This window comes from Manis pentadactyla, chromosome 6 (genome assembly GCF_030020395.1).
Source record: "Manis pentadactyla isolate mManPen7 chromosome 6, mManPen7.hap1, whole genome shotgun sequence".
NCBI lineage: Eukaryota > Metazoa > Chordata > Mammalia > Pholidota > Manidae > Manis > Manis pentadactyla.
Genome location: NC_080024.1, coordinates 34,522,792 through 34,542,607, shown reverse-complemented (window position 1 = coordinate 34,542,607; position 19,816 = coordinate 34,522,792). Strand labels below are relative to the sequence as shown.

The window sequence follows — 19,816 nt, the reverse complement described above, 5'->3', positions numbered from 1 at the left end:
GACGTTTCATCCCCCAAGCTGGCAACACAGCCGGGAGGGGAGGCTTCTCCCTGCAGGGCACAGCCAGCCTGCCGGCCGGCAGTAAAACAAAACTTTACTCGTGGGTATGCAGAGGGAGACCCTCCCAGCTTTCTCAGCCACATTTTGGGGCAGCCACGGAACTGTGTGCAGGAGCCATCCCTAGGAGCTTTTTCGTCCCGGCCGGCACAAGTCCCTCTCCTGCAGCCTCCCCGCCCCCCTATTGCTGCAGGCTGGGCGGAAGGCGGCTGCGCCCATTGCAGCTCCAGCAGCACAGCACCAAGGCTCCTCCCTCTGCACACAGCCCACTTGACCTGGCAGTGGAGGCAGGCATTGCGCTGGGAAGGCAGAGCTTCGTGGCCCTATTTTGGCTCAGCTGCGTACTTACTGCAGAAGCCAACTCCAAATGCTCCTTCCTCCCAGCGGGTGCCTCTCCTGCTTGCCTGTGCCCCCACCATTGGTGCAGGCTGGGTGGGGGCAGCTCTTCCCACAGCACCTCCAGTGGCACAGCCTGAGTACTCTCCCTGCTCCCATGATCAGACAAGGGCCCACACAGCCCACCTGAAATCAGACCACTGCAAGCCAGACAGAAAAGTGCCCCGCCCACTGCACACCAACAGCTGGGGCTCCCGCACAGGAAATTGAGCTTTTGGACACTAAAGGGCATCTCCTACACAAAGCTATTATCCCATAGGAAACACTAAAAAAAAAAAAAGGAGAGGAATTTGGTCCAAACAAAACTAGAAGACAAAAAGACCAGAAAGAGGGCTAAGTGAAAGTGAAATCACCAATCTTCTTGATAAAGACTTCAAAGTAAAAGCCATAAACATGTTCATGGATCTACAGAAAAATATTTAAGATCTCAAGGAGGACCTCAACAAAAAGAGAGACCTCCAAAAAAGTCACTCAGCTGAAGAATACAGTATCTGAAATGAAAAATACAATAAAGCAAATCACTAGCAGGCTTACACAGGTTGAAGAAGTTCTATGTGATCTGGAATTAGGGAGCAAGAAAATAATGAAGCTGAAAAACAGAAAAAAAAGATTTCCAGGAATGAAAGAATAATGAGAGCTGTGTGACCAGTCCAAACAGAACAATATTTGCATTATAGGGGTACCAGAAGAAGAAGAGAGACAAAGCAATGAAAGTCTCTTTGAGGTAATAATTGTTGAAAACTTCCCCAATCTGGGGAAAGACATAGACACTCAGGTCATGGAAGTACAGAGATCTCCTAACAAAAGGAACCCTAGGAAGACAACACTAAGATATATGATAATTAAAATGACAAATATCAAGGACAAGGAGAGAGTACTGAAAGCAGCCAGAGAGAGAAAAAAGATCACTTACAAAGGAAACCCCATCAGACTATGAGCAGACTTCTCAGCAGAAACTTTACAGGCCAGAAGAGAATGGCATGATATATTTAATGTAATTATACAGAAGGGCCTCCACCAAGAATACTCAACTCAGAAAGATTATCATTAAAATTTGAAGCAGGGATTAAACAACTGTCAGATAAAAGTTGAAGGAATTCACCACTACTAAGCCAGCCCTATAGGATATGTTAGAGACGGCTCTAGATTCAAATGTACCTAAGGCTAAATAGCTGTCACCAGAGAAACTAAATCCATAGCAAAGGTAGTAGAACAATTAACTACCAAGCAAGTACTCACAAATCAACTACTCACAAAATCAGTCAAGGAATACACAAAAAGTGCAAAATATGACACCTAATATATAAAGTGTGGAGGAGGAAGGAGGGGGAAGTACTTTAGATTGTTTGAAATAGGGTAATCAGCAATTTAAGATACACTGTTAGAAAGTAGAGAAGCTATCCTTGAACATTTGGTAACCACAAATCTAAAGCCTACAATGGCAATAAGCACATATCTATCAATAATCACCTTAAGTGTAAATGGACTGAATGCACCAATCAAAAGACATAGAGTGGCAGAATGGATAAAAAGTACAAAGACAATCTATATGTTGCATACAAGAGATTCATTTCAGACCCAAAGACATATAGACTAAAATTGAAGAGATGGAAAAAGGTATTATAATAATAGGGAGAGAAAAGTAGGAGTAGCAGTATTATATCAGACAAAATAGATTTCAAAACAAAGTAACAAAAGACAAGCACATTACATGACAAAGGGGTCAGTCCAACCAGAGGATATAACCATTATAAATATCTATATTTATAATTGCATTTAGCACCCAATATAGGAGCACCTAAATACATAAAACAAATACTAACAGAATTAAAGGGGAAATAGACTGCAATACATTCATTTTAGGAGACTTTAACATACCACTCACACCAATAGACCGATTAACCAGACAGAAAATAAGGAAACAAAAGCACTGAATAATACATTAGAATAGATGGACCTAAAAGAATCTACAGAACACTCCACCCCAAAGCAGCAGGACACACATTCTTCTCAAGTGTATATGGAACATTTTCCAGAATAGATCACACACTAGGCCACAAAAAGAGCCACAGTAAGTTAAAAAAGATTGAAATTGTATCAAGCAGCTTCTCAGACCACAATGGTATGAAACTAGAAATAAATTACACAAAGAAAATAAAAAAGCCTACAAACACATGGAGGCTTAACAACGTGCTTCTAAATAATCAATGGATCAATGACTAAATTAAAACAGAGATCAAGCAATATATGGAGACAAATGAAAACAACTCTACAGCCCAAAACTTGTGGGATGCAGCAAAGGCAGTTCTAAGAGGAAAATACATAGCAATACAGGCCTACTTTAAGAAAAAAGAACAGTCCCAAACAAATAGTCTAAACTCACAATTTAACAAACTAGAAAAAGAAGAATGAATGAAATACAAAGGCAGTAGGAGGAATATAACAAAGATCATAACATAAATAAATAAAATTGAGAAGAATAAAACAGTAGAAAGAATCATTGAAACCAGAACCTGGTTGAGAAAATAAACAAAATAGATAAGACCTTAGCCAGATTTACCAAGAAAAAGAGAATGCAGACACATAAACATAATCAGAAACAAAAAAGGAATAATCAGAATGGACATGACATAAATACAAAGAATTATTAGAGAATACTTTGAAACATTATATGCCAATAAATTCGACAACCTAGAAGAAATGGACAACTTTCTAGAAAAATAAAACCTTCCAAGACTGACCCAGGAAGAAACAGAAAATCTGAATAGACAAATTACCAGCAATAAAATTGAATTGGTAATCAAAAAACTACCTAAGAACAAAATCCCTCAGGGGTCCAGAAGGCTTCATGGCTGAATTTTATCAAACATTTAAATAAGAGCTAATACCCATCCTCCTTAAAGTATTCCAAAAAGTAGAAGAGGAGGGAATACTTCCAAACTCATTCTATGAGGCCAGCATCACTCTAATAACAAAACCAGGCAAAGACACCACAAAAAAAGAAAATTACAGACCAACATCCCTGATGAACATAGACACAAAAATCCTCAACAAAATTATTAGCAAACTGAATTAAAAAATACAACAAAAATATCACCCATCATGACCAAGTGGGATTTATTCCAGGGATGCAAGGATGGTACAATATTTGAAAAATCCATCAACATCATACATCACATCAACAAAAAGAAAAGGACAAAACCCACATGATCATTTCAATAGATGCTGAAAAAGCAGTTGATAAAATTCAACCTCCATTCATGATAAAAGCTCTTTAACAAAATGGGTATAGAGGGGAAGTACTGCAACATAATAAAGGCCATATATGACAAACCTACAGCCAACATCATACTTAACAGCAAAAAGCTGAAATCTTTTCCTCTAAGATTGGGAACAAGACAAGGATGCCCACTCTCACCACTTTCTTCAACACAGTACTGGGAAGTCCTAGCCATGGCAATCAGACAACACAAAGAAATAAAAGGCATCCAAATTGGTAAGGACATTAAAATGTCACTGTTTGCAGATGACATATTATACACAGAAAACCCTAAAGACTCTGCCAAGAAACTGTTAGAATAACTGACTTCAGCAAGGTTGCAGGATACAAAATTAATACACAGAAATTTGTTGCATTTCTATATACTAACAATGAATTAGCAGATGGAGAAATCAGGAAACAACTCCAGTTACAATTGCACTAAAAAGAATAAAATACCTAGGAATAAACCTAACCAAGGAGGTGAATGACCTTGACTGAAACCACAAGACACTCATGAAATTAAAGAAGACACCAATAAATGGAAAGCTCTCTGATGCTCATGGATAGAAAGAATTCATATTGTCAAAATGGCCACCCTGCCTAAAGCAATCTACAGATTCAGTGTAATCTCCATGAAAATACCAACAGCATTCTCAATAGTCCTAAAATTCATATGGAACCGCAGAAGACCCCAAATAGTCAAAGCAACCCTGAAAAAGAAGAGAAAAGCTGGGGAGATTACGATCCCTGACTTCAAGCTCTACTACAAAGCCACAGTAATCAAAACAATTTGGTATTGGCAGAAGAACAAACCCATAAATCAATGGAACAGAATAGAGAGCCAGATATAAGCCCACACATATATGGTTAATTAATATATGATAAAGGAGCCATGAATATACAATGTGCAAAAGGTTCTTCAACAACTGGTATTCAAAAACTACATGTAAGAGAGTGAAACTGGATTACTGTCTAACTCCATACACAAAAGTAAATTAGAAATGAAACCAAGACCTGAATGTAAGTTATGAAGACATAAAACTCTTAGAAGAGAACATAGGCAAAAGTCCCTTGAATATAAACATGAGCAACTTTTTCCTGAACATATCTCTTTGGGCAAGGAAACAAAATAAAAAATGAACAAGTGGGAATACATCAAACTAAAAAGCTTCTATATAGCAAAAAATACCATCAGAACAAAAAGGCATCCTACAGTGTGGGAGAATATATTTGTCAATGATTTATTTGTTAATATCCAAATATATAAAGAACTCATATGCCTCAATACCCAAAAAACAAGTAACATAATTAAAAATGGGTAGGGGACGTGGACACTTTTCCAAAGAAGAAATACAAATGGCCAACAAGCACATGAAAAGATGCTCTACATCATCAATCATCAAGGAAACACAAATTAAAACACTGAGGTATCACCTCACACCAGGTAGGAAGGCCAGTGTTCAAAAGACAAGAAATAACAAATGCTGGTGAGGATGCAGAGAAACGGGGACACTCATACATTGTTGGTGGGAATGTAAATTGGTGCAATCATTGTGGAAAGCATATGGAGGTTCCTCAAAAATACTAAAATCAGAAATACCATTTGACCAAGTAATTCCACTCCTGGGTATTTACCCAAAGAAAACAAAATCCCTGATTTGAAGTTATATGCATGTCTACGTTTATCGCTGCACTATTTGCAATAGCCAAGATATGGAAGCAACCTTAGTGTCCATCAATTGATGAATGGAAAAAGAAGAGGTGGTACATACACACAATGGAATATTATTTAGCCCTAAAAAGAAAAGAAATCCTGCCATTTGCAACAATTTCGATGGATCTAGAGAGTACTATACTCAGTGAAATGTCAGGTGGAGAAAGGCAAATACCAAATGATTTCACTCATTTGTAGAGTATAAAAACAAAGCAAAGCAGAAGGAACAAAAAAGCAGTTGACTCAGACACCGAGGAAGGACTAGCAGTTACCAAAGGGGACAGGTTGGGGAGGATAGGTGGAGAGAAGGGGATTAAGGGGTGATAATTCACAATCACAATATAGGTAGGACACTAGTACAGCATGGAGAATACAATTTATGACTTTATTATAACATCTTACTACACTGATAGACAGTGACCACAATGAAGGGGGTGAGGTCTTGATAACTGGGGTGAATGGTAGGCCACTGTATTGTGTATGCGAAACCATCATGATTGTATACCAACAATACTTTAATAGAAAAAAAGTTTCCCAAAGCAAAATCTGCTCTTTCAAAAATCACAAAGCTCTCTATTATGGATTACAATGAAACTAAACCATTTGAATCAGAGTACCCAACTTACCTTCAGCTTTTAACAACTGAACAGAAGGGCAGACATTCATAGACCTCTTCTGGCATATGAAGATCATTTGGCAGGGTCTCTTACCTGCAAGACTGCAAACATGCAATGTTGCTCTCATCCAGAGAAAAGCTTTAGCAGAAAAACACTAGTGGGCTATCAGCAGCCAAAGTCACCTCATTCTTCTAGATGAAATCTCTGCATATCCTCTTTGATTTAATCCACAGAAGCCTAACCCTGCCTAACCACTGAATTTTGTTCCTAAACCTCCTGTGACAAATCTTCTTAAGTATTCCTTACACAGGACAGTCTAATTTCTATCACTTTCAACTTCACTTTGGTATTTTTTCTCAAATTGCGAGAACACAGTTAACTCCAAAAAGATTAATATTTTTTGTTGACTATTTCAGGATAACAGACAGCGCACAACAGATAATAGCATCTTTATTTTAATAAAAGGAAAAACTGTAGAGACACCCAAGAGTAAGCTGACTTACTAATTAACCTTATGGGTTTCCTCACATTATGTGAGAAAACAATGGAAGACTCTTCAGCCAATAATGAGGCCTAGAAAAAAAAGGGTTCCTTCTGGAAGGTCCCATACCAAGGGACAGTTCTGAACTTAACATCCCAGTCTCTATCTCAGATTGCAGCTACTTCTTGAGAATTTTATTTTACAGGGAGGGGTCAGTAGGAAGAATATTTGGAAGATGTCTCAGAAAGAATGAAAGAAAGGGTACTGCTGACAGCAATGCTAAGAATCAAAATCAAAAGGCAACTGTTAGAGGTTTATCAACCATTTCATCCTGAATTTAACATGTGGCTTCCCTTTGCTCTCCACTGTAGGTTAAAACACAAGCTGGAAATGTGGTACATTTGTGACTGTTTTGAGCACAGTGTATCTATCAAAAGTGCTTAATTTTATTAATAGTTTTCATTTTCAACTCACATATTACTTTATAAACTTTTAAGTATAACCTAGCTATGAAATGACATCTCTGGCCACCATAGTCAGAAAGAGCACTGGAATTGGAGTAGGGATGTTCCAGGTTGGAGTCTCGTCTCTGAGAGTGAGCAAATCAGTTATTCCTTGTCTGCAACATTGATGGGGTTAATACCAGCTCAGAGGGCTGCTGTGAGCATTCATGATGCATGTAAAAGATCCTTGTAAGCTGCTGCTTGAGTGTTAGGTGTTCCTATTTATAGACATTGTCCTGGAGATTGTTTTTGCCCACCAAAAGAACTGAAAATTCAATTAAATTTAATATGCTATCTATACAGTATAAACATAGTATGAAGAGTCTGAAGGGGACAATTCCATTCAAAACTCCAAAAAGATGAATTATAACGTTTTCTTAGAATTGAGATGGCCTACCATCATTTGAGAATTTTGTGGTGGTCTCAGGGTTTTTTTGCCCATTTCCACAATTATTCATGTTTCTCCCTTGTAAGGGGTCAAAGACATTCAGCAAAATTTGCCTTTCTGGCCAAATGTGGAATTTCTGTATGTTTATTCCAAAATCAAAATCCCTAATAGAAATGCAAAGTGTTTAACATAAACAAATCTCTAAGGGTTGGTCCCTTTCCAGCAATGGGCAAGCACATTCTGGTTGAAAGCAGCGGTGAAATGGAAAATCTTCTAGAGCGGACATCATGACCAGTAGATGATTAACTAATGCCTAATATTTCCAACTAGAATTTTAAGTCTTCATTCTTCCCCTCCCTGAAACTGTTTAGGAGGAAAAAAAATAATAATCAGTAACTATCAAAATATACCTCTTATTCAAAGGAATTAACAGGTTTCTTTTAAGACCTTTGTCCTTGGGTTATTAGGACCAGAAGGTTAATTTGTTCTTTGTTAGCAGAGGTCAGCTATCATCCTAAATTTGTTTATTTTAAAGAAAGAGATAGCTAAAATTCCAAAGGGACCTTGAGGCCAATGCAGAGGCACAGATTACAGTGTGGGCAAACAAAATACTGAGCCTGGGTTTTAAATTTTTAGGTTGCTCTGTGTCATTTCTTTTGCAATCACAAAACCACCTCATAAAGATGAATGTCTTTTATTATGAAAATTGCTGTTAAGACTACAGCCAACATTCCGAACCAGTATTTTAATAAACACTTGTCTTGACTATAAAGTAGAGCAGAAACCATGATCCTTTTCAAAACCGATTAATATCTGTTGATGCTAACATAAATCAGGAGGACACTCTTTATGTTCACCATGGTGTGCAGGAGATGAGATGAAGAGGAGCACCTATGCTATTCAAACAGCTACTAGTGTTACTTGTACAGTGTAAACCAACCACTTACAATAGGACATTTTAAAAAAAAAGGCAAAAAGCAAAACACTGAAGTGTTGAGGTGTCACAATACTTTTGAGATGGGAAAAGCCAAGGCCTGTTTCCTTTTTCTTCCCCTGTGAGTTCAGTGCGAGGTACAGGGAAGAACCACAACACGAGGTCAACGATGGATGTAGTTCTTGCTTCCTTATTTCCCAGTCTTTAGTTCTGCTCCAAAACACAGCTGCATGCAAAAGCTCTCCAGGCTCTCCTTCACAGGCCGTGGAATACAGCATGTGCACGTGGATGGCTGAGGTCCCACAGTAGCTCAGAGTCAGCGTTTAATTCCAGTGTATTCACTCTGTAGCACTGTAGGGAATCCAAGAACAAAATCAGGAGGCAGAAGACTCCTGTTTGGATGTGTTCCATGTTTGGGGTCAGGGTATAAGAGTCACTGCACAGAACCTCTCCCATCATGAATACCCTGGTGGAAAAGCTTAGAAAAAGTTAAAACTGCAGTTTAAATTTCCTTTTCCCTCTCCCTTAGCAAAGAAGAATGATGCACACATGATTGCAAGGAATTTAGGAAGGCATAATGTGGCAACTGTAGTTTCAAGTACAATCTGCTTCTTGCAAAGGGGTCTGGGGTAACTGCAGGCAAAACAGAAACTCAAAAATATTCATCAACTTCTTTAATATAAGAAGCTATATATACTGAGAATTTTTCTTACGACTTCATGTGGCTGGCCATACTCTTTACTGTAGAAGGATATTAACTTTTTTCAAACAGTAGATATATGATATTTTGGGAAGTTAACATAAGCCAGGGACAGGTCTAATCTGATTTCTACCTCCTTTTCTATCCTTTCTTTAAACTCTATAGTGTTGTTTTCTGGGCTCAGGGCCATGATCACTCATAAGGCTCAGATATAACCACCAAAATAATACTACATCCTAATTTCAACACCATTCTTTTTTGCCACTACAAGAAGACGCCAGATGGTGCTAAAACTCTTCATAATTAATCCAGTTGTCAAGCTGTTGCGCAGCCTAGTTAAGCTTCTCACGCTGAATCTGGTAGTAACATGCCTGAAAAAAAGTTCAAAGGAATTAAAAATTTATTTTGAAAGAAATTACATAAACACAACAATGCACATGGGACTAAAGAAAGGAAATCCCTTATTAATACTGATAGCCCAACAAAACGAGTTTCTCTCATTTTTCCCTGTTTTTTTCCAGTCCCCCTAAGCAATGTCTATTTTGCCTAGTTGTAATTAGCAGAGCCAATTGTCACAGATTTTCCTCTAATTCTAAAACAAACTTTTTACAAGTTGTATAATATTCTTTACTAAGTAGATACACTTTAATTTGATAAGACACTGTTGATTGGACATTTAGAATATGCTGATCAGTATAAGGTACAAAAAACCACTGTAATCAGAATCACCTAGTATACTTGATAAATGTTGAGGTTTATTAAGGTTAAGATTAAGCATCATTCCAGACCTCATAAGTCAGAATTTCCAGGAACGCATTTTTATGAAGCACACTCCCAGGTGATTCTCAAATATCCAGGTCTGGGAGTTACTCACACTGTAAGAACACCTCAGCCAAGTAATTTATGTTCTCCATTCTTTAATTCCTCAGGATAAACCTCTAGGAGTAAGAATACTCAAACTCCATACACATTTTTTATGTTTATATCAATCTCAATAACAACTGTTTTTCAAATGGTTGACTGTTACTTAATCTGTTTTCAACAATGTGGGAATAATTCTGATTTCACTGTAACCCCACCAGCCCTGGGTATAATTTTAAAAGACTTGCTAAGGTAGCAGGCACAAAATGGCACCTTGTTTACATCTGCAGTCCTATAATTTTCCAAGAGGTTGAGCACTTTTCTGCATATAAATGTATTAAATCAGTTTCTTTAAAAAGTATCCAAACAAGTATCCAATAGTAGTATCCTTGGTGATATGTTTTCAGAGATGCTCTTCATATAACATAAATACTAATAATGTAAGTCATGGGTGACCAATATTTTCCCAGTTCTCCTCCTCCACCCTTTTCAGTTTATTTAATAGAAATGTTAATGGTATTTAAGTTGAAAAGTCTAAACAATTAACCCAAGCCAGAAACCTGACATTAAATCTTAGTTTTTTTTCTCATTTTAATTTACCTATCTTCCTTCTCTTCCTTTTCCTATTATTTAAATTCCAAAGCATCTGTAATTTGCTACATGAGTGACTCCATCTCCCTCCAAAAGTGCTAATAAGCTATCCCAATATTTTACTATTTGTTAAATAATTCCTTTCTGTTCATTTTTGTCTTTGATGTTTCCATTTTCATATGTGAAATTTTTAATACTGCCTATATTGACGGTACCCCTCTTGTGTAGGTATTTGTCTATTTCCATGACAATAATATATTACCTTAATTATTATAATTTTATAATATTTTACTAAGTGGCAGAGTAGGTCTATTCCCCCTCTCTTCAGAAGTGTTTTTTCCATTTTTTATTTGTTGTTCTTTCAATAAGCTTACGAATTCTATCAAATTTCAAAAAGAAAAAAAAAAATCAAAGTGGGGAAGTGAAATGACTTCTAATACTCCCTAGAGAGTACCCAGGTCAGAGAACCTCACTGTAACCTGCTGGTTTCAGCAAATACCTGGAGAAGAAAGATTCAGCTCACACTTTTCATGTGCATACTACCTTCTGTGTTTTATCTTAGTTCCATTAAATAGTCCTACTGTTGAATACTTGTTTGGACACTAAGGATCCTTTCTGTTTCTTTTCTAGAGTCATGTTTATACAGAGGGTCTACGTTTATAAACATTTATAATGATTTGAAAGGTCAATTTGTAGGGAAGATTGGGTAATGAATAATTTCCCATATAATATGGGAATAATGAAATAAAGAATGACTGGTTCTACTTTTCTTTAATATATTATCATATTTTAAAATACTAACAGTATTTGTGCTCTAAAGGCACTAAATGTTTGCATTAAACTTTTATATAAAGTGGTTAATGACAGATTTATAACGTGGTAAATGAAGGGCAAAGTTCGAGATTAAAAAAATACTAAATAATACCTCTACTTACCTTCAAGGTGGTGAACATTATACCTTGTTCCCCATGCTGAAGATATGGATCCATTAGATCCTCAATGAGGTGCACCTCAGAGCCTAAATTCCTAATCCTGCCCCAATGAGAAAAAGCTATTGAGTTATTTCTGCTTAAATGTACATCCTCCTTCTCATCTATTTGAGAGGAAATAAAAGAATAGCTCATCAGAAAGGTAATATCATAGTGGAACAGGTTAACAGAAATGGATTTTTTTCTAGTGGAAGAGCATATTCCTATCATCAGTTCGGAAAAAGCAAGAGACAGACTTGTCAAAATAATGAGTCACTAATGTTAAATTCAGAAAAGACTGGTCACCTGGCCCGTAGCACCACATATAAGAAAACAGGAAACAGGTCATCCATGGACCACAAGAAGTCTTCCTGAAGTGATGCCAGGACACTCTGAGAGATCTCCTCAAAGGTCTGCTGGATGACTTTAAGTTTGTCTGATGGGGTAAATGTTGTGCTGTTAAAAAAAAAAAGGCAAAAGATATCCTATAATCTTCCTAGCGCCACTTTATATTAATTGTTTGACAGGATATCCTCCTGGGACCCATGTGCCTTAAGCTGGACAAGTCAGGCACAATGAGTTGCCAGAATCCTATGGTTCTTTGAGAAAAGAAGCCTCCAACTATCTATGGTTCACATGGAAGAATTCACTAATTCACTAAATCATAGATCATCTCCTTTTACCCACATGGTACCTTATTTCCCTAATATATGCTCTTCTCTAAGAAGTTTGGTTTATTTTCATTTGGCTGAAGATGTGATTATATAAATGCATTTCTGTGTAGGCTCTCTACCACTTCTGAAAGTCCAAGGGCCTTGTAAAGTGAAAAGTAACCCAAATGTCTCAGAAGAGCCTTTCTGACCTCCAAGCTGAGTCTGACAACATCTAGGAGTAGAGGGAGCACCTAGAGCTTAGGTAAAGATAAGATTTCATTAATATCATAACAGAGTAACCACTACTTCAATTTATATGGTTTTTCAACAAATGAGAAATTACCTGATCTGCTGTAGACATTCTATGGCTGAGGAAAAACAAGCATCTTTTGTGGTTGGCAAAACCTGCAAAAAGAGCATCTGTGAAGGCCAAACAAGAAACCTGCCTTTTGCAGTAACAATAAAAATAAATTCTACTGATGGCACGGTGCAGGTCTTTGGTGTGCAGTATCAAGATAGCAAAAAATTTTCATTTTATTTCAGTAGACTAGTACTCAAGCATGAATTATTTACCAAAGAAAAACATATTTTCTGAGGAAATTAAAATCATCTATACCTTTTTACTCTCTCCAAGAATTGCCAAGGTCACTGGCCAAAATTTCCTACAATGGAAGCCATACATTGTTAATACAAGTTGTTACTTATGGTAGCTTAATTCTCATAAAAACAGTTGATGGCTAAATTGCCTGCCCGTCCCCATTTAAAATAACTATTCCACAGATAGGTTAAGCTTTAATAAACTTTCCAGAAGTAATTAAAGAACTCCCATCATGTCCCTAAGAGATTTGTCATTCTATACTCCATTAACCCTACATATTATATATAGTGCCAAATATTGGCCAAAATATTTCCTTTACTCAGTTTTATCTCCCTTTTACTATTAAATTTATTCCACTAAAGATATTTACTTTCCAAGTAAGGCTTATTCACCTTTTTTCTGATAGCATAAATACATAATTATTGGCTGTTGGAGTGATCAGCTTTATCTAACACTACACAGAAAGTATAACCACTTGGTATTCCCCTGGAATAACAAGAAACAATGCTCTATACAAAAAAGAGCACTTTAAAAGCTGTTAAATTAGAAATCCAATAGGGAGGGAGGTAAGAGATGAAGGAAAGGAAGAATGTCAAAGACTGAATATAATTAAATTTTTTTTGAAAATGTAAATATATGTATTTTGCTTTAAAGAGCTACAAAAATATTAGGATAACTCAAATTTCACACACACACACACACACACACACACACAATAAAACACATACTCAGAAGAATAATCAACTTCATGCTCATCTCCAAAAATTCTCAGAAGATTAAATATCACTATTCTGCTAAGATATGTAAGTGAATAAACTGCAAATCATATATATAATTAGATATCAAAGTACTCAATTCCAGATAATACTGTTTACATTTTAAATTATAACCATTTGATTCTTCTCATAACTACTGTAGTTACCTCTGCACCCCAAGGAAGCCCAGAAGAGCAGTATCAGGCTGCTTATTGAGTCGCAGGACACATTCCCAGTAAATGTCTTCCTCACGATCATTTTCCAGGGCATAGAGCATAAACAGTGGTGGGTAGAGCCGAGGTAGTAGCATAGGAAGCAGTAACCCAGAACTTGTTACCACATAACTATAAAACATTGGAGAGGGAGAAGCATTAATACTCAAATTGAATGCAGAATCAAAGTGTTTCCCCTTCTAGAAGCTAAAAGCAAAGACGGGCAATCTTGAATAAAAAAGCAATTATAATATGACTCAGCTTTCATATATGGAGCTAACTTACCACCTCGAGTTTTGTCTTAGACCAACTATGGATTCTTTTCATTAACTCAAAATCTTACTAAAAACCCACTTGGTTTCCATTTGGAGAGTAATTTCTCTGTGCTGATTTTCTAGGTTGCCAGGTGTTAGATGCGCAGCAGCCTCTATGTCCAGTCATCTGTAGGTGTCCTTTTGTGGGGTGTAGCCAATAGAACTTGAGAGCTAACAGGAACCTAGCCCAACCACATCACTTTGGAAATAAGGAAACTGAGGTACAGAGAAACCTTTCCTTGGCATTCTTTGAATAGGTTCATATGGTCCCTGCCTCCTTTCTTCACTTTCTTTCATTTTCCCCACCGCACTCCACTTACCCTGGCTCTGGTGATTCGGATCTGGAATCTGACTTTCCAGTGCAAAAGGATTTCCTTTCAGTTGGCAGAGGAGCAGAGAGAGGAATTGTGCTGCCCTCTTCAGGGAGCTCAGGAAATAAGAATCTAAGGAATAATAAAAAAATATACAATATACTCCAGAGAGGCTAAAAAAGATAAACACATTTCCATTATTTAATCTATGTAAGGACCTGTGAAATCAGACTTTATATCAACTAAATATTTTAGTTCCCTGAGATTCTTAACTGGTGCTTCTCACAGGATAAAATTAAGAGGGCAGCTGATGAGTACCACCACTAGAAAATCTTCCTGTGTTGTTAGACCAACTATGGATTTTTTGCTGTTCGGTTATTAAACAATGAAGAATTCTGATTTACATGATACATGTTTTTCTTACTGGCAAAATCTCATCTGAAGTCAATTTGTATTGACTCTTTAAGCAGAGACCACGATTGTTAGAGTATAAACAGATACCAGTGGGAAATACTTAATGTCCAACTTTTCGAAAAAATGAAAACCCAATTAATGTAAAAATGTTTAATGTTTTTTAAAAAAGTCAAGCTGTTGAAAATTTCCAAATGATCAAGTTGCTAAGTTGTTGGAAGGCTTTTGTCTAGGCTTTTAAGTTGCCTTGATTTTATCTCTGACTTCCTATATGCAAATGGTGGGCTCTACCATAAACAAGTTTCTTTATTTTTACAGACTTAAACTTCAGCCCTTTAAGGAAGTTTGCAATCTTCCCTATTTTTAAAGACCTTGCCCTTGCCCTTGCCTCTGCCCCTAATTTTACAGTTGGGAAACTAAAAACAGTCAGGAAACTTACCTTAATTATACCCATCTAGCTAATGTCAGAGCTGAAACACTCCCAGCCCAGTGGTCTTATAGATCACACTGCCCCCTCAAAACCTGCAATATTTCCAGATGTATTTATCAGTTTTGAGACTAATAATATAAGGAGGTCTTCTGGGACAAATTCATAAACATATGAATGAGATAGAGCAGGAAAATAGGACAAGGATCATGCCATTGTAAAATCTACTTGGCCTGTAGAAAAGGCCCAGCTTATTCTTTAACCTCATCTACACGCTTTCTTCCTCTTCTTCCAGCCCCTTAATCAATTAAGTAACTTTGGAACCAAAGTTACTAGTGTAAATGAACCCATGTGAATAAAGAATGCCGAGACCCAGACCAACACAGCCACCTAAACAACCCTGTTCTTAAGGCAAAACTTCAAAGGATTATTTGTATACATAACCTGTATACCTCATGTCTTATGTCGACCCATACCCAAAAGGCCAATAAAACGCCAAACCCTAAACCCTTAAGTATGCCTCCTCTTCGAGGTCATCTGCACTCCCATCTGACTGTGTACCATCTTACATCAAATAAACTTTCTTGCTGCATAAGCTGACTACACTTGTCTCTGAACTCTTCTCCATGATAAAGACCAGACCTCTACCTTCGGTCACTTTGCTATTTCATTCAGCTTTCTAGTCTTAACACAATCCTTTTCTCTCTTCCTGTTTTATTTCAGACTAGTAGAGAAGTGGAGGTTCTCAGAACATTTAACTCACTCCATCCAGTGCTCTGTGTCTCCCCCCAAATCCTGAGGTGGTAGGGGCTTAGTCCCCATGCCATGCAGACACTGGATACCAGGTGACCCTGACTTTAGGAGTTAGCAAGGGCTTTGCCCCACGCCAAGCAGTTCAATGAACTACCCTTTCCTCTCTGTTCTTCCTTGCTCTCTGCTGCCTACGTGCCTGCTGACATTTGCTTCTACTCTTGCTTTAATGAATTCCTTCCTTGCTTAACATTCATCCAACTGGTCAAGAACTCTTTCTCGATCAGAGTCAAGAATCCTCCCCTGTCCAGGTTGAGGTTTCACCTAGTACACAGAGTGATCTCCCCAGATGCAGCTGCCTGACAACATAATTATCTTTAGTATTTACTTGTTGCCTTAAAAGCTCAGTAAAATATCTCGAATTTTACAAGTTCCAGATTTGCTTGGTGCCTGAAGTTCTCTTTCCAAAGATACTTCTTGGTTGCTTTCTCACCTTTAGTCTCTGCTCAGACTTTACCTTATTATTCAGGCTTCTTTGAAATTCTGTTTAAAATAGCAACTCTTACCTCCAGCCCCATCCTTTCCTGTCACATTTATCATCATCTGACACACTATTTATTTTGTTTACTCTGTCCCCAATAGAATGTATCCACATGAAAGTACACAGGCATTTTTTTTTTTTCCACTGATAAATTCCTCCGGGGCCTAGAATGTGGCTAACACATGGAAACACTCAATGAATGAACAAATATACTGTCAAAGGACATGACCTGCACATTCATGGATAAAATGATGAAAGAACTTCTCTGTGGTTAGGTTTGAAAGACATGATTTTGCCTAGAGATTAAATCCAATTAAGACTACTATAATTCAGAACAGAATTAGAGTTTTAAAAAAACCCACAAATTTATTTTAGCTTTCTATTCTACTTAATAAGTAAGAAAAGACATAAAGGAAACAAGTAATGGCTAAGGTTTATCTCTTTTAAGATTTATACCATAAACATGAAGTAAAAACATGCTTTAATTATCTAATCTATTTAAGAATCTGTGGCATGAAACCATTTTCTTGATGAATAATTTCTGTGATAAAGAGAAACATTAATGATTCTTCACAAAGCTAATCTTTAGATTCAAGGGAAAGATATCGAGGCATTAATATAAACTAGTAATCCACTGTAGGCTTCAACAAAAAGATCTCTTACCTCACCAGCTGGAAAATACGCTTAAGGTAGGACTTAATCTCCTTTACAGCCTCCTGCAGTAACCGGCGGTTGGCTCCCACACCCACATACGTCATTCTATACACTGCAACCAGTGTCTCCACGAGCCTGCCCAAGGGGTGCAGGGGAGTGTCACAAGCCTGAGCAGGAAGAGAATCAACAAAGTTAGTCAATGTGCACTAAGAGCAGAAACAAACAGTTTCAAAAATGAGAAACAATTTTCAAAATGTTAGGAGTCAACTTTTAGACTACGAAAATTCAAATACTTTAACTTTTCTCAAAGTGTTGAGTCTACCCAAATTACATGGAGGAGGGGTTGGTTCCCAATCTTAAAGAATCCTTTTAACATTTGGGGAAAATAGCTTTGGATATACTGACATAAAATAGGAAGGTTGTAACATACTTTAAACTTCACAAAAAAAATATAAAATGTTACCTTGGGGAAAAATAAATAATGGCAGTTGATTATGCTCTGAAACAGTCACTCCTCAGTTCCCTTGATTTCTCTTAATCCCTTCCTGCACCCCCATATCAATGCACATCATACTTTAAATTGTAACTGATCTTACAGGGTTTGAGAGGGAAGTAAAGAGGACCTGGCCACGGGGTGAGGGCCACATGCTTTATTTATACAAGCTCTAGTTTGCTAATGTTATCAACAAAAAGCTATTTTAAACTCTGACCCTAGTTCTCAAGAACTCCCTTGAACACTTTACAAAACTGAAAAAGTTCGATCATCATAATAGGGCAGTCTTCATTTGGAAATGTGCTTTTAGTAAGCAGAGAACTAACACAAGAAATACTCAGAAAACAAAACAGGATAGGGTAACAATAAGCTGTGAGCAGATTTGAAGGATATATTGCGGTAGTTGAATCATTAATTACAAGACCAGTGTAATTTTGACTCCTGTTTACCTTTATTAAATATTTCTTGATGTCATCATATTTCTCCACAGAGAAGGTACCAACATGCTGAGGAATAAATTCCAAACTCTCTAGTGTCTGAGTCTGTGAACGACTCAGTGTCTCTGGACTATAAAAGGGAAAAGAAAGCCTATTATGTATTTCACATCAAGAAAGAAAGATAATTGCAATGTACACATGCAACAGTCACTGTCTAAGGGTGAAACGGTATATCCAGCACAGTGTTTGGCCCAAATTGACTCCTGATTGGTAAATGACCTGCTGTTGGGTTTACATAACATTCATTCATAACTGCATTTAATGTTACTTCATGCCAACTACAATCAATTAATGCAGAGTGTGCTTCTGCGGTGTTGGAAGATATGTAACGTTAGCTTAAAGAGAAAACTGGTAACAGACTTGTTAGTGACAAGAGAAAAATGGAATAGAAGGGAAAGGGAGCACTAAGAAGAAAGGACAACAAATCAAAGGGCAAAGGAAGAAATGAAAATGAGCTCAAGAAGTAAGGCAATAATGAGGACTCCACAACAGGTGGTGAGGTAAGCACAGAATGGGTAAAGGGAAGCTTTGAATGAAGAGGCTAAGATAAAACACATACTTAGTAATCAACTGAATTTTTGGTAAGGGCATTCTATTATTATATGACAACCAATTAGAAAATAGAAATGGTGCACAATCATTATTATTATCATACTATTTTAGATAAACAAGATCTTTGTGGCAACAACGTGGTTTTATATAAAAGTTCATTCATTCTCATTCCTTGAGAACAAACCTGTAACCAAGGGTAACTAGAAAGCTGAAGTCTCAGCATCTACACTGATGGGCTCTTATCAGTGAAGGCTGACCATCTGCATCACAAGTAAGGCCAGTCCACAGCTCTAATCAATTCTGGGAGTTTCCATTTCTTCTAACAGAAAAAGTAAAAGGTAACCATAAACTTCATGAATGAAACACTATAGTCAATCCCTATTTATCCCAAATACAGAAATAAACAAATCTCCCCACCAAAGCCCTACACTACAGGGATTTGTTAAATTCTTTAGGTCCAAAGACTAGGCACTATTTGTGGGAGTTACTGGCCACATGTAAGAATAAGGAAATATGAAGAAAGGCAGATAGAGAAGAGAAAAGCAGGAGAAAAGGAGAGGAGAGGAAAAAATAGAAGCTGAAAAAAAAATGGAGAAGTCCATCTGTAGATTTTCTTTCGGTGCCTCAGACCTGCTGCTCCACTTCCTTCTGGCCTCCTCAGGATACAGATGACAAATAGCAGACATCTGAATCACTGGTTCCCTCATGTAATGCAGCATTTTTCTGCACTGGCTTTCAATATTTTCTCTTTCAATTTAAAACTGACAGACATGTCTGTTTTTTCTTCCACGATGTGGTTTGCTCAGCTTCTTGAATCTGTAGCTTTATGTCTTTTGCCAAACTTGGGACATTTTCAATGATTATTCAAATATTTTTTCAGCTCTACAATTTTTCTCCTCTCTGAGATTCCAAGGACACAAATATTATACTCTCCTGGTCCTTTTTTTCTTTTCCATGTTTTTTTTCTCATTGTTATTCAATTTGGATAATTTCTACTCACCAATTTTCAAGTTCACTGACTCTTTGGCTCTCATCTCTATTCTGCTACTGAGCCTACCCAGTGGTTTTATTTTGGTTATTTTATTTTCCAGTTCTAAATTTTGATTTGATTTTTATATAGTTTTGATTTTAATATTTGTATCAAGGGTGCTTCTATTGACGGTCTTTCCCCCAAAT

At 37.1% G+C, this 19,816-nt stretch overlaps 1 protein-coding gene across 5 annotated transcripts in view; it reads right to left on the bottom strand.

Moving 5' to 3' along the window:
- Positions 1 to 8,096: 8,096 nt before the first annotated feature.
- The window catches only part of ALS2 (alsin Rho guanine nucleotide exchange factor ALS2), a 74,820-nt gene continuing 63,100 nt past the window's right edge, over positions 8,097 to 19,816 (bottom strand). For 4 of the 5 annotated variants that reach the window (XM_036927970.2, XM_036927969.2, XM_036927972.2 and 1 more), the window contains 9 exons: positions 18,041 to 18,158; positions 17,108 to 17,265; positions 14,325 to 14,447; positions 13,646 to 13,822; positions 12,742 to 12,787; positions 12,469 to 12,530; positions 11,779 to 11,928; positions 11,440 to 11,536; positions 8,097 to 9,423 (listed from right to left, as the gene is read on the bottom strand). In XM_036927970.2, coding sequence (XP_036783865.2) covers positions 9,385 to 9,423; positions 11,440 to 11,536; positions 11,779 to 11,928; positions 12,469 to 12,530; positions 12,742 to 12,787; positions 13,646 to 13,822; positions 14,325 to 14,447; positions 17,108 to 17,265; positions 18,041 to 18,158 — 970 coding nt within the window. In that variant the 3' untranslated portion in view covers positions 8,097 to 9,384. The other variant, XM_057503690.1, reaches the window with a different exon arrangement.